This window comes from Nesoenas mayeri (assembly GCF_963082525.1).
Source record: "Nesoenas mayeri genome assembly, chromosome: 2".
Classification (NCBI taxonomy): Eukaryota; Metazoa; Chordata; class Aves; order Columbiformes; family Columbidae; genus Nesoenas; species Nesoenas mayeri.
Genome location: NC_137543.1, coordinates 35750100 through 35766565, shown reverse-complemented (window position 1 = coordinate 35766565; position 16466 = coordinate 35750100). Strand labels below are relative to the sequence as shown.

The window sequence follows — 16466 nt, the reverse complement described above, 5'->3', positions numbered from 1 at the left end:
TGCTCCTTCCAATTTCTGTCCCCAGCTGTACAGAAAGTTAATGCATCAAATGCTGTTTGCTGTTCTAGCTTGATGAAACAGAAGTTGCCCCTTCTCCTGTTTTTATTCGTAACTTTTAATGCATACTGCACAGATTAATGTATTCAAAACAAGAGACATAAATAGGGTAATCGCCATTTTTATACTTACATGGCATATAGCTTACATTACCATTCTATTTTTAAATAAACAAACACTTCTGATTTATAATCTCATAATCAACAAGGAGTCTTCGGACTTTTACAACATGTCATAGCCGATATAAATATCCTTTAATGTATAATGTATATACATCTTAGTAAAATTGCGATCTCTGCTTTTACTATTTCAGAATCATCATATACAATCATTAATGACAAGTCTGGTTAAACTGCAGTTTCCCTCATTTTCTGAAAATGCCACGTGTTTGCTGCAGCACAGCACAGGACACGGAATTGTCTGATTTATATCCTATTGCTTTTTAATCACATTCTTGCAGATTCTGTTAAGATAAAGAATTTAAGAGTCTGCTCCAACTCTGTGCATATTTTTGACACTCATTTGTTAACATTTATGAATTCTTTGAATGAATTCCATAGATACGGTATTTCCACCAGAAAACAGCAAAGTCTGGAATTACTTTCAGTGTTTGTTAAAACTTATTGCAGTGAGCAATCAACAAAGATGTGTGCAGGCAGCTAAATTTAAAAAAAAGAAATATAAACCCCAGTATTTACATCTGTTAACAAAAATAACTTGGTTTTTTTAGAATGTACAGACAACTTACTAGAAAATCACTTTTTGAGACGAACAAGTAAATGAAAAAAGGTTTAGAGTAACACATTTCCTATTATTTTTACTGGAGTTTTTTTTATATATCTGACTTCTAAAGTTTATAATATTACTTCAAAATATTGCAATATTAAGTTTGTAAGACCTTGCTATTTGTCTTCTGCCACCAATGATAAATTTGGTATTTTATAACAGAGGTAACATTCAGTTCTTCACACTGATTCTGTTTTATTAACTCAGTAGTTATCAGGTTATTTTTAAAATTCCCATAAAGTAGAATATGAAAAGCATTAGTTAACTGACTAATTTCATGTTGCTTTAAAATTGTGTTACCACTTAAAAAAGAAATTAGTTTTTATTTTACTTGTATGAGCTCATTATATTTGTTCATGCAGCTGTTGTGCAGATTAAAAATATTCTTGAGGAATCTTGCGTAACTTATAGATTGTTTCTCCATCTGAAGTTGGGAGCTGCCTCATGTACTGTTAACAAAAAAAGAACAAATAAGTCACAAACTAACACTTAGACGCTATATATAAACATCAGACTATCTAAAATGTAACCTGTACATGCAAATGTATGTCTGTACATGTCATTTTTATTAAAACTATTGGAATACTTTCCTTCAGGCCAGCGCTGAGTTTTAATGCAAGGTTACAAACATTACCTGTTTCACAATGTAACCCAGCAATATAAATAATGATTAATAAAAGGGTTTAATAGTCCTACAGTTATTTTAAGTTCAGAATATTAAAATTTCTAGGTATTAAGAAATCTGAGGTAGCACAGCACTTGTTGCATTTTCTGAAATTTATGAACTTTAGAGAAAAAAAAATCTGTGCTGCTGAATCAAAACCAGTCAAATTATTTTTATCTCTGTTTTAAAAACGTGAAACAATGACCAAGATGCTTATATTCAAACACGGGAAAAAGCTTACACGTATATTGTGCCATGCTCATGTATACAAGACATTCCTTTTCTGTTTTAAGTCAGAAAAGCATATCTCTAAAGGCAGTATCACTCCTAACTGAAGTTATAAGCTTTATACCAACATAAATTGCAATCCTTAGAATGAAGGAGTGAATTAATAACTGCAGCAGACAGCATATGGCCATAATTTGCATGGAGTAACATTGTAACATTGTAATATGCCTGTCACATTCATTATCGATACTGACAACATATTTCTTTGGAAAAATATTTTGTGAAAATTAAGCAGACAATGTTATGACTGCAACTCAAGCCTGCCATAATGAGAACAAAACTTGAAATACTGGAACTCAGACTATGTGGAAAGTACATCACATCAAAACCAAGTGAACAAGTAACAGGAGTATGCAAGCATTTGTATGCTGCCTGCTCGGAACCAACAGAATCAATTTTCCTTAACAGATGTCCCTAATTTGAACTGAAGATCTGACAAAGGTCCTATGATGTTAAGTGTCTAAGGCTGTATTTAAAAATTTAGCAACTGTTCCCACATCGCAGAGATCAGTATAGAAAAACTCCAAGTGTTCTGATGAGTTTGCTTTCCTTGTTCTCTGTGAGCAACAAATGGAAGATCACAAAACATAAACTTTAAAAGGCACTCACTGTGGTTCAAGGAAAGCAGGAGCACACAGCTGAATCAAGGAACCCCAACTGGAGTGCAAGAGTCACATCAATCCTGTAAACAGGATTGTAAACAGAGTACCCCCTCTAGTTATTTAAACTTGCTAATAATTTCAAGCAGTTGCTACTTTGTGAACAGACACCTGTCAGAAAATGCTGTTGGCTTTGAGCTACTTTGGCAGTGAAAGGGATGGAATAAATAGTCAACAGGATCTGATACCCCCGAGGAATTTTGTGGAGCCAAACTGGAGAAATGTGTAGGTCAATAATGTATGTTAATAACCAAGAACTCAAATTACATTTAAAAGCTGGTGCAGTAAGTATTATGCTGGTAAGCTTCCAGGGCGTTTTGCACATAATACGCTTAAAGAAGTAATTTTATGAACTTCAGTAATAACTGTATTCATGTGATTCTAATCTATTTTCTTTGAATAAAAACCAGGTCATTATTATTACAAAAACTAAGTCTCAATTGTTCAAACAATTAGTACTTAGCAATTAGCTGATTTATCATTAAAATAAAAAGAAGGTCCAAGTTGGAAAAAACAGACTAATTTCATGTTGTTTTTCAGGTTGGTAAGCGCTGAAAATTTGAAAGTTTAAAATATTCATGTAATTATTTACTTATAAGTAGACAGTCATGGGTGCAGTTATGTAATATACAGAAGGAAATATTTTCCTTAGCTTCTGGCTGAAAAATGTTTCCAAATAGGCATGCCACTACAGAAATACTTCACCTTGTTCACTAAAAGTCAAGGCAAAATGTAAAAACAGTAAACTAAATATAGTTGCTCTACTTAAGTACTGTACTAACGAGAAACTGTAAAAATTTGCACTGTGTGATTTTAACTGTCTTTAAAACACATATATACAACCATATGCATTTAGGAAAGATAGAAATGTAAAATGTAATCCCATAAAATGCTATGTACATGCATATTTAGGTATGAATTTCAGAAAATACAGAAAGGTATAAACACTAGCACTCGGAATGTATTCCATGGTATGTTTTAAATAAAAATTTAAAGGTATATGCATTGCAGTAATCTGTGCTCTAAGTATGTCACAAATACTTTATAAATTATTTTCTAGAAGTTTTGAAATACTGTTTTGAAATAGGCTTTTTGTACACAGACCTACTTCAAATTGTCCGAAGGACAGCTACTGCAACTAATTGCCTTTTTTTTTTCCCAGAAACTGCACTAAAATACAATGAGAAACACTACATAGAAAGTAAAAATGAAAACAACCCTCCTTCCACCCACAACTTACACACTTTCCCTTCTTTCTCCAGCTTCTTTAGGTGGACTAGGAGATTATTTTCTGCTGCTAGAAGTAAATTTTCAGGGATCTCCTAAAGGGAACACAAATATGCATTTTGTACTTGTTTATATAACTCCCAATTATTCTTTCAATATATGGAACTCATAGTTTATTAATATAGACTTTCTTCTTCTGAATTGCCATGTTTAACATTCAGTTTATCACATAATGACAACAAACTGAAATGTGTAAATCAATTTTACACCACCTAAAACTAGTAGCCTAATAACACATTTTTGTTTACTTTGCTCATTGTTTGCACTATGTGTTTGTATTATGCAAACTTTGGCCAACATTAAGACTACGGTGCTCTTCTGAGCTTGGTCTGCACCGGGTTGTCAGTGTAGCTGAGCATTTTTAAAGACAAATTTAAAGATGCGTTTTTCCACAATACCTATTACTTCTATTCCAGGACAATATTTGCATGGGTTTAAATAGACTTTAACAATTAGGATTTGTAAGTGAGTAAACAAAAAATACTACAGCTTTAGGAGGACAAATCTCTTAAAATTTTCCAATGTTCACTAGATAAAAACCAATAATATTTCTCAAAATCCCCCCTCCAGCACTATCTTCCTGCGAGTAAAGTCTTCTTTTTGAAAATTAAAAAGTTCTCCAAATGACACGAGTCTGGCAGGAAATTTCACTAGAAAACTAGCTCAATAAATTGTGAATCTTTAAAAAGACTTGAAAAGTTATGTCTTCTTTTTTTTTTAATAAGCAAGCTTTAGTACTAAAAAATTCTTATGTAGTGACAAGGCAAGTAGTTGTGATTTACAGAAAGATATGAATGGCTGTATACTTAAAAACTGCAGTTGTTCAGGCAGGAAAACTACAGGACTTGAAAACCCAGAGGTAACTGTTCACCAGCACTGCAAAATGTTCAATGTGACACAGTCATTCTTTTGGAAGCTGAGGTTCAGAAGAACCATGGAAAATGAGTTGTGAAGCTGTTACAGGTCTGTTCACAAACCACAGCCATTGGTAACCTGGACATCTTCCTCCAAAGCAAATGCTGTATCTTCTATCTCTACTTGTGAGGGAGGTAACCCCCATACCACACACAGAGATGACTGAGGGTACATGAAAAACCATGAAGTAGCAAAAAAGGACTCCTGTGTCTCAAGACACACACAGGCATCCCCACTTCTGAGCACAATATCCATCTCTGTGGAACTGCAGTTCACCTGTACCCTCCTGCAGACCAATACATCAGGAACTAGAAGTTTTAACTAATCTTTCAGGAGGCTCCAAATACACTTCAACAAATCAAAAATTAACAGTCATCTCATACTTTTCACTTAGAACCAAGCACTACAACTTTATTTTTGCCTGGTCCTATGGAACTGTGCTTAGGACTGTCTAGACAGTAAAATAAGAAATTTGTAAGAATCATCTGGGCCCCACTCCAACAAAGTGTTCAAACATACAATTTAAATGCAAAGTCATATATGAATTCTGAACAAGCAGAAATATTTTCTTCCTTTTTATTTTCCTCTTTGAAAAAGCTGCCATGGTCTTCATGCAAATTCATAAACTGTTACACAGAATTTTATAAACATAGCCTCAATTTTCTTTAGTTTCATCTAAAAACTTTTAACCAATAATTACCTTGTATACTATCTTTACAAGCTCAGAGGACGTATATGATTTTCCAGCATTCTTCTTGAAAACATTTAGAATTTGCTGTTCACGTGCCATTCGGTGAGAAATGTAGCCTTGGATTCTAGCACCTGCATCACGTACTACTGGACCATGACCTAAATCAAAACACATGTACCACAGCGCTATTACTTCAATTTGAAATGAGGTGCTACTGAATAATTGAATCATTCTTATGTAAATTCTGGTAGACTTAAAAGTCATAAGAAGGGAGAAACACCTGTATGTACCACCCTGTCAGAGTATCCATTATGTTAAATTGTAAGACAATCTGTATATTTATTTTTGCACATAAACAGGCCAAAATTAAATTAGAATGTCTCCATCACAGTCTGCAATTGGAAAGCATTAAGTTGGAAAGGAAGAATTAGGATCTTAAAAGTCTGAATGGGGAAAGGGAATACTTCAGATGGAATAAGGAAAGCAAGGAAATACTACTTTAGACTATTTAAAGAGCTGAACAAATTTGAAAGATGAAATTCAGATTATACTACCTCTGCCCACCTCTCTCTCCCCAAAGGACATGGATACTGATGACTTAAACTGATACTGGTCTTTGAACAGTAGTGGCTGAGGAAAAGGACTCATGTCCTACTGTCCTGTTGGGAGCTATCTGAAGTAACATGTTTAACTGTGACAGATAAAATTTCCAGGATACATCTTTAAACTGACTAACACACTCTACTTTATGCCCTTAAGAAAATACTTTCATAAATATGATGACAAAAATCAAAAGGAGACAAATCAGCCAATCTGAACATGTCAGGGTAGGAATAAGCAATGCAGAAGGAAGGTGCTATGTGGATCCCAGTTAAGAAACAAACCACATGTTTTTCCTTGGACTTATTGTGGCATTTTCCTGGACTTATTGTTCAACTTTCTGAAAGGCTTTTGAATCAAATTAGAAAAAGGCTTAATTGGTAAAGCACTAACCTTTGTGGAAAAATCAAATACTGCCTCATGATACACTAAAATGACAGATGAAATGAAAATATGTTTCAGACATGAGAGTTACCTGCACATGCACGTTTTACCTATAGATAAATCTATTTGCATGAATATTTGTCGCATGCTTTTTATAGCAAGGTTTCCTATTTCTTTGCCTGTATACCTCACCTGAAGTAGCAGCACAACTTCCAGCTCTGCTGGTCTAAACTCCAAGTAATTTATAAAATGAATAGAACAGAAACTACTGAAAAAATAGCTTTCTTTTAGAAGTAATTTGGTATAATCCAAATCAGATAGTTTATTTTGAGGTTCTCTATTTTAAAAAATCATAATATTCTTTACTTGTACTTTTGATCTAACTGACTAAATAGGTTTTTAGTTATAAGGCTTTTTAAATTAGCAGTTATTTTGTCTGACAACAGGCAGCTTATAGAAAAAGAGCGACTAAGTTTTCATGTTTTGAATATCTGTGAAAGAAAAAAGTGTCAAAGGTATATACGCTTCAGCAAGTCAAAATATTTATGCATATCTCAACTTACACGCTCGATTCAGCAGATTTGAAATTACTGAATATACATTGAAGCTTACCTCGTGTACAGATAATATTATAAATAAAAGACACATAACATGTAAATATAAAACTATACTGTCATATGCACATATATTTAATGATGTCAAACGTATTTAATGTGAAGCTATTGTTCCTTACTAAATAAGTTACAAACAGTATCTCTGTAAATATGTTGCAATTTATAAAAACAAAACTTCAAATTTAGAAAAAACACATTAAGATGTACAGAGCAAAGACTATAATGGTAGCTATCATCCTCTTGCATTCTCTAATGACAGAGGTCACATTACAGTGTTCAAAATTAAGGCCTGCACAGGGAATCACAAGGCAGGCTTAACACCAGTCCCTGCTTTTCCAAGAGATTTAATTGACTTAGACTACAAGACAAATGCCAGTTCCTGGAATGGAACCCACATTTTGAAAAGTTAAAGGCATTTCATATTCATTTTATCATCTGATCCATAGCCATTGTATATGCATATACATACATTAAAATGATATCAGAAAGCTTGGAACTAAATCTCAATATGGATCTTTCTGACCCATATTTTTTCAGGGACAGCAACGCATTTAACTTCTCCAATAAAAAATGTATCTGCATAAATGTAAAATGTTTCTGAGCATGTAAAATAGATCTCTCAAAATATGACTGTCTTTCCAATAATTTAGAGTTATATCAGACAGCTTCATATTTTTTCAGACCTCTGTATAGCCCAGATGATCAGAAACAGTAAGTTTTTATTCTCATAACACTCTGTGAAGAAATATAGATTCTCTTATTTTACAGTGAATTAAAGCGTAAAGGATAAAATTGAAGAAAATAATTGGCTTATGAAATCTTGCACAGATTCCTAACTCCAGTACCATTTTTTCTATTGTTTATTATTACAGGATAGGGAGCCCTCTGCTGACTAAAACACCCTTTTCTGGTCCCAAGGATTGTCATCAACTATTGGCTGTAAATAGACAGTCACGAGTATCCTGCCTGAAGTAATTTCCACATTAAATTAAAAGAAAAAATATGGAAGGGGAAGGATTGGCAAAATTTAGCTACTCACACTTAGCCAGCAGTCAGCTTCTTACAAAAATTCCTGCTGCTCTACATCTAATTCTAAGGCTGCAATGTGAGTGCTAAAGCATGGATGTGGAACAGAGAAAGAGCTCAAGAATTATGAAGACTTAAAACTGCGATAAAATCAAAGTACTGAGCTTATATAGAAAGTATTGGTAAAGCAAACAAACTTCTACTACAGTTACCATTTTACCATAGTACATACCAATAGTATAAACAATTGTTCTGATTGGGCAATATTTATCTTTTACACAATTGCACGTCCATTTTGTCATGCATGGATAAAAAAAAAAGAAAGTTAGTGCCAAACAGCCTTAATACTCATCACTGAGAATGCATACGTGACTAGCTTCCTAACTGTAAGTACAGCATGGACATACAACCGTGTAGCAAACAGTTACAGATAAATAGGACAAATATTCAACCTTGGTGAATGTGTAATTTAGATAAATAATTTTTAAGGAGAGTGAAATACAACAGATATAATTGATAAACCAAATAGAACTTGGCATATATGGGGTTTTGGAAGGCAGAAATTAAATTAGAGGAACAGACTGTGTTATGTAGGCATTTAGAAAAAAAGCAGAACATTCGATTGATCAATACACTGAGATTTTGGAGGCTAAAATATTTTTAGTTTTACCAGTAGTTAAGTCAATACCTATGAGCAAGTCACTATTTTTGTCTATGTCAGCCTCCATATCCATGGAATATCTGTAATATTTTTCTTAAATAGCATTTTTATGCTTAGATTTTAAAGCATTTAAAGAACACCTACTTCAAAAGAAGCGTATTTTAAAAACTGACACAAAAGAGATTTGGTTATGTAGGCTAAACATAGATGGCTAATAGAGGAAGGCAGAACTGAGAATGTAGACACTGTTGCTCAGAATGCCAAGTTGAAGAAGATGAAACAGAGAAGTCAGAAAAAATCCTGAGATGTAGATCTGAAAAAGCAAATGAGGAGCTTAAACCTAAGTTACATTGTGAATTCTTAAAATCCAGTCTTGTCAAATAGCCATACGACTTACATGAAAAGTAAATTCATTCCTAAGGTTTGGGGGAGATGACAGAGAAAAAAATTAAAGCAAAGTCATAGACTGAATGAATTGGCAACTTATTTTTAGAACATGATGTTTGGCCTCTTGGCTCTTGTTCAAATTTAAAATAAGTCATTAACCAAGACAACCATTTTACAGTTCTGCAGCTTTCCAAGATGAATTTGTGATTAAACTGTGCTGCAAAGGACAGACATCTCTTAAAAAACATTACTAGGTTACTCACCACTGGCAGTGCATGTGGCAATGCAAAGAACCAAAAGAGTAACGATTATTTTTTCTTCCAGGATAACATTAAGACACATGGATAGAGTAATAAAAGAAAACCAATTTTGATGTGTAATTCCAACAGTGAAAGATTCTGTCCTCTGTAGGCTCCGGGCACAGAAGCACAACATTGACCCTCAAATGGAGAAATCTCAGGAAGGAAAAATATCTATCACTGGGAAATTTTCAAGTCTTGCAAACCACCATGCCATAAAATCATCTTAGCTTAGCACTGCCCATATATTAAGTAACAAAATCTAATTGTTACATTAGTAATGGTGTTGGACGGCAATAGGAGTTCTCAGATTCTTAGAGGAGATATTTAAAAATTATATAGTAAAACAGTGCAGTTAAAAATGGAATCACTTACCTGGATATATTAAATCTAGTTTCATTTCTAACAACCTTTTCAAAGTTTTCATGTAATCATATAGGTCTTCAATTACTGTTGTTCCTTCCCCTAAAAGACAATCACCGGAAAATACAGCATTTTCTTCTTCTAGATGTAAAGCCATATGGTCATCAGTATGTCCAGGAGTATATAAGACTCTGTTTAAAGAATAACAAGAAAAAAGCCTAAGTTTTTCATGCAGCATATATGCCTCATTTCAGAAGCTAGAGACAAATAATGACAAAATCTTATACCTGCAAAGGAGCCCACAACAACAAAATAAAACCCAGAAAAATGTAGACCAAAAAAGGCTGAAGTATCGATATAAACAGCATATTGCTGTCAAATTGTAGTCCATTTTCTCATACCATGTAGAGAACACAGATCATCTCTAACATGCTTTTACTTACATGACAGATCATAACAAAAGTGTTTTAAGGGAGCTGGCTAGTCATGTGGAATTTGTGTTGTAGAGGGCTTTACTCTGAAGCTTTAAAAAAGAAAAATTGACATTATTTCCAGATTGAAATGTGTGGAGTCCTTCACATACACCTTGCACTTAGCAAAAGAGGGTAAGGATGACGTTGCCAATTCTTTTAGAAGTTAACTATCAGTTTCTGGACCCAACCCAGATAAAGTTCTTGTCCCCCGAAATTTATTTTTCCCTGAAAGCCCCCTGACACAGTGGAGTGGAGCTGTCAAATACAACAAGGAGTCATGGTCTTTCTACTGTTCTATGTGCAGGTCATTAAACATTTGAATGGTAAGGATTTAGGATCCCACAGCTTGAATGAGTACTGCATTAGAACGCAGCAAAGGGGGAATGGACAGCTGATATGTATCTAGTAACCTGGGCTGTTAAGGAGCTGTGCTGCAGTGTCCTTTCACTACAATTTTTGAAAAGAAGGCGGCCTCCTGCTGGGGCTGATTCAAACTCAAAGTACGCAGCTCAGACCAGCATCACTGCTGAAATTCATCAGAATCTTCTTGTTAATGACAGATGCATCAAAGCAGTGATCAGATGCTGCCAGAGCTGGTGCCAAGCAGGGTGTACAGGCCAACACTAAACAGCACCCAGCCACGTCAGTGCAAGTTTGGGAGGCCAGAAGCACCGTCTTGACTTCCAGCTCTTACTGAATACTGAGCTCAGCAGACAGCAGCTCAGACATTGTGCTGCAGAGGTAACACGAAAATCAACCTGATGGGTTTGCATTTTGCCTTTGTAGGAAGTGGCATCCTGCAGTTCCTGATGAAACTTTACCAGGAAGCTTAACCACTAATGTGAAAAACAAAGGAAAAAGAACCCAACACAGCTTAGCACACCTTGCAAACATGCAGGTTGCTAACTAAAATGTATTATGTAGACACTGCTATTTTGGAACCACTGGTGGATCTAAGAGCACCCTTAAAGCACTTACTGAATTAACCAGGTGAGAATACTTGCTTTTAACCAAGCAAAAGGTTTGGCTGCATTATCCCAAACTTCAAAATGTTTCATGCCATCTTACTTGGATTCAAATGTAACAAGTTGTTTTCCCTGTCTAAATTGATTCTGTTCAAACGTGGACCACTTAGAGTAGCGATAGGTCTTCAATATTCAACATAATACTCTCCATGTTTGCTTTTTTGTTTGCTTGTGGGATTTGGAGTTTTTGTTTGGTTGGTTTTTGTTTTCATAATGCTAACAAAATAAAATGCTTTTGGTCAAATATATGTTTTATTTTTCCGTTTTTTTCTTCCAATCAGCCAGCTGGCACATTCTACAAGTGGCACATAATTCACACCTAAACTGAGGAAAACAAGCTAAATTTGTCCTTAGAGTAATGCCTTGTTAAGGAAAGAAGTCTGGAAACAGAATGGTCAGATCTTTCTATTGTGTGTTTGTGTGAGACAGAGTAGCTTTCTGTTTCTGACAAGATAGGCAATATGCTATCTGAGAAGAGGCCCTCCCATATTGGCACCCTATAAAAACCTGATAGGTTAAAGGTTTAAAACTTAACATTTTAAGTATTAAATGGTTTAGCGTCTCCTTGGAAAATACTTTTAAAGTAAAAAGAAAGTCATGCTAAATAATCCAGCCCGGCTACCATAAACTTCCCCAAAACTATAATATCTAAGAGTGATGAGAAAGTATGTAAAATCCTATCTGATTTTCCTGGAGGAAATAATTTTCAAGGGAAATGTTCTTAATTTCTATACTGAGGCCAAAAAGCAAAGACTCCTGACAATTCTCATTCATAAAAACAGTTTCTTCATACAAACATACCCTGCTGGATCATGATAGGAAGTCTACACGCATAAGCGTTGGAAAGATTAAATGTATGAACTCATTAGAAGTCACTAGAAGTTAAGGTACATATATGTGTCAGAATGCTGAAGGAAAAGTTGATCCAACAACCTTGCGGAAATTGGTGTTTACCTGAGTGTGGCTCCCTCTGTCTGTACCACATCTCCCTCTTTAAGATAAAAATATTTATGGCCTCCTTCTATTATCTCTTCGCGGTGAGGGACACGAGGAAGCTTACTGATGCGATATTCAGAGTCTATTCAAACAAAGCAAAGAAAACGATGTTTTGAATGTCACTAACAAAGCTAATTCCACAGAAAGGCTACTTTTTCAACAAGTGCTATTAATTATTACACTGTATGAATACAAAACTAGATGCAAGAAATTCTGTATACTAACTTTATGTTTATAAATCTCCTTATTCCAGAGCCACAAACACTGAGTAGTGAAAGTCACTGAATCTGAATACTGTACTCTGTACCAGCAGCAATTTTGAAGATGAAAAAGCACAAGTGAAATTAAAAAAGTGTCAGTAATTATTATATTTTAGAAATGTTTCTTCTTGACTCACTGAAAGAAAAAAAAAACCAAGTTTCTACAACAACATTAAGATTTCTGTGCTCATGTTCTGCATTACTTTCCACAGAAGCACCATTCAATATTTGACTAACACTGGATGAAGGCTTTTTGACCTGCAATTTCTCTCAGCATCTGTCATTCTGAACTGTGAATGCTTTGGCTGGAACAGCTATAGATAGCAACCCAGAAAGGTATTTATATCCCTTGCTAGTCTTTACAACCATGTTCATGGGCTGACAAGAGCAAAATCCTCACAAAGTCACCAGTGTTGTTTTCAGTAGCGCCCAGGCTCCTTTGCAGACAAGCACCTGGCAACTTTACAAAATCTGGTAATGCCTGTGACAAAGCTTGTGATGAAGTCCAATGACACTAAGAAGAACCACATGATTCACACTGCTTATTCTCTTGTCAGATACTAAAGCAGAAATATCTCCTACTGTTTATCAACATGAAATACACTTTTAAAGATCAAAATTTACCTGCAGACTGCCCTACCCTCTTCCTCATGATCTGAGGCCTACAAATTTGTCAGCAATTACTGATGATCTGCTGTAAGGAATCTCAAAGTTATGCATGTTCATTTTTTCAGTATTAAGTTATTTATTGTTTTTACCCAAGCAAAAATAATAGTCCATTTGTTGTTACTGTCAAGGTAGAAAGAAAGGAGTATCAAAATTTCTTGCATCTCTTAATATCATGTAAACTGCTGATGGTAATCTAGGTTCTCATTCTTCACACACAAGAAAAATTCACTATAAAGGTATGCACAGGTATTGAAGAAAAACCATAATACTATGACTATCATATTTAGCTAGTTCGTTGGTCTCATTCTACATACTGCAACAGTATAATGAAATTACATGTAGTTTATATGGAGAGTTCAGAAGAATAATCCAGCTTATTTGCACAGAAGCACCGAGTAAAAGTTTCTTTTTGACATGTATCTAACATTTTCAACAATATTAAAAATCTCTGGCCTACCATTTGGGATGTCTTTGCAGATATCAGGTATTCCACCAGTATGATCACGATGCCAGTGTGTCACTAAAATTTCTTGAATTGAGATGTTGAACTCTGACAGCGCCTGCTTTAAACAGCCAATATATTCAGAAGTAGCTGGCTCCCCAGTGTCAATAAGGACTCTTCTACACATGGAGAAAAAGGGGGGGGGGAAACAGTGTGAGAATTTAGAGTGCTCATCTGACAGATCATGTTTTAAAAAGAACCCAACATTGCATGGATATCATAGAATAATTTCGGTTGGAAAAGATCTTCAAGGTAATTGAATACAACTGTTAACCTAGCAATGCCAAGTCCATCCCTAAACCCTGTCCTTAAGAACCTCACCCACACATCTTTCAAACACTTCCAGGGACGGTGACACAAGCACTTCACCGGGCACCCCGTTCCAATGCTCAACAACTGCTTCTGTGAAGAAACGTTTTCTAATGTCCAACCTAAACCTCCCCTGAGTGCTGTAATAATGAATACCTCCACTTCCCAGATGCCACCTCTCCCCACCATGATATTCTACCCCCGTGGCATAACAATTTACGAAGGGGGCTAAATAATAAATTTAGTCCACACTTTTGTGGGATCTACCGTTCGGCACCGCCGGGACAGGCGAGTGCCCCCCCGCTTCCCTCACGGAACTCCCGCCTCAGCCCAACAGTCGCCCGGCCGAGACTCCACACGCCACCTGCCCAGGCCGCCTCCGGACACTCGTCCCCAAAACTCAATGCTATAATTTTTAAATTTTTCTCCTATTTTTTACCCTAATTAAGGCATTTAGGGACAGCCCAGTAGCCGGCTCCCGAGACGGAGGCAGCGCACAGGCTCCGAGAGGGGCGGGAGAAGGGGCCGGGGAGGGGGCGACGGCGGCCGACACCACCCCTTCCCCAGCTCCCGAGCAGGGTCGTTACCTGGGCCCGGTGCCCACCAAGTAGGTGTTGGTGCCTTGCAGAGTCATAGGCCCCGGGTTGCAGCCCAGCACCCGTACTACTCGTGACGAAAGCCGCTCGATGCGCGGCAGCAGCGACACCATCTCTGCAGCGGCACTTGGCTAAACCACCCCGGCTCCGCTCCCCTCACAGCACCGCCGAGGAGCCAAGGCGGAAGCCACTATCCACCCCGCCGCTCCGCCTCCCGGACCTTCCGCCCGGTCGTGAGGCGGAGCGGCCGTGAGGCAGTTGGGCTGGCGGCTCCCCTGGCCCGCGGCCGCCGGCGGCTTTTGCCTGGAAACTCGTTCTCTAGGAACAGACACTGCGGTAACTCAGTGGAATAAAAGCGATGTTCTCCTTTGAGGATTCGGTGGCTCGCTGCTGCTCGGTGAGAGGCAGGTCCCAGCTCTGCTGGCTTCTTCCTCAAGTTGGGAGAAATCGATGGTAGTGCAGCTGCATCTTCTGTGTATTCATGGAATCATAGAATCATTTCAGTTGTAAGAGACCATCAGGATCATCGAGTCAAACCATAGCCTAACTCTAGCACTAAACCATGTCCCTAAGAACCTTGTCTAAATGCCTTTTAAACACCTCCAGGGGTGGTGACTCCGCCACTTGCCTGTTCTGATGCCTGACAACCCTCTCTGTGAAGAATTTTTTCCTAATATCTAATCCAAACCTCCCCTGGCACAACTTGAGGCCATTTCCCCTTGTCCTGTCACTTGCTACTTGGGAGAAGAGATCAACACCCTCCATGCTGCAATCTCCTTTCAGGTAGCTGTAGACAACGATAAGGTCTCCCCTCAACCTCCTTTTCTCCAGGCTAAACAGCCCCAGTTCCCTCAGCTGCTCCTCATCAGACTTGTGATCCAGACTCTTCACCAGCTTCTTCACCTTCCTTTGCACTCACTTGAGTACGTCAATGTCCTCATGATGAGGATCCCAAACAGCACAGTATTCAAGGTGAGGCCTCACCAGTGCCGAGTACAGTGGCACAATCACTTCTCTAGTCCTGCTGGCCACACTATTCCTGATACAAGGATGCTGTTGGCCACCTGGGCACACTGCTGGCTCGTATTCAGCTGGCTGTCAGCCATCTGAGAACATGCTCACAGGGTATATAGGAGCTATATATCCTTCTGCATGGCATATAGGAGCTATGTAGGATTCAGCATTTTTGAGAAAATCGGAGCGATACCAGAGAGAGTCCAGCAAATTGCCCCTAAGGTGATGAAGGGACTGGAGCATCTTGTCTATGAGGAAAGACTGAGAGAACTGAGACTGTCCAGCCTGGAAAAAAGAATGCTCAGGTGGATCTCATCAATGTATATAAATATTTGAAAGGAAGATGCATAAAGGATTGTGCCAGGCTCTGTCACAGGCCATCGCCTCTGGTCCTGTCACAGTGCCCAGTGCCAGGAGCATAAGCAATGGACACAAACTGAAACACAGGATGTTCCTGCTGAACATCAGGAAACACTTTTTCCCTGTGAGGGTGACCGAGCACTGGCACAGGTTGTCCAGGGAGGTGGTGGAGTGTCCATCCTAGCAAATATTCAAAAGCCATCTGAACATGATCCTGGGCAACTGGCTGTAGGTGGCCCTGCTGGAGCAGGGAGGTTGCAGCAAATGCCCTCCAGAGATCCCTTCCCACCTCAGCTGCTCTGTGATCCTGTGAAATTCTGTCACTGTCATCCAAGTAGTAATACTGTGTTTGAAAACAGCATTCATTCTAGACCCTGCAAGGTGCTGAAATTCACCTGTTTGGCTTAGCAGTGTCCCCTCTGAAACCCCTGATGAATTGCATTTCATTTGGCATTTTAGAGAAATTAACAGCAGATTCATCCTCTCCTTGAAGTACCTGTATATGAAGAATAAAGATGATTTAACCTGAAATTAAAGCAGGTGATATTACTGTGGGCCACTTTATCAATATTAGAATTTCA

At 37.5% G+C, this 16466-nt stretch overlaps 1 protein-coding gene across 1 annotated transcript; it reads right to left on the bottom strand.

Moving 5' to 3' along the window:
* Window positions 1–1248: 1248 nt before the first annotated feature.
* On the bottom strand, window positions 1249–14624 carry LACTB2 (lactamase beta 2; the record flags this gene model as incomplete). The annotated part of the gene is made up of 7 exons (XM_080339155.1): window positions 1249–1292; window positions 3695–3776; window positions 5357–5505; window positions 9694–9872; window positions 12134–12257; window positions 13562–13725; window positions 14503–14624. The coding sequence occupies 7 exons, from the start codon at window positions 14622–14624 to the stop codon at window positions 1249–1251; spliced, it is 864 nt and encodes a 287-aa protein (XP_080195281.1).
* Between the last annotated feature and the right edge of the window lie 1842 nt (window positions 14625–16466).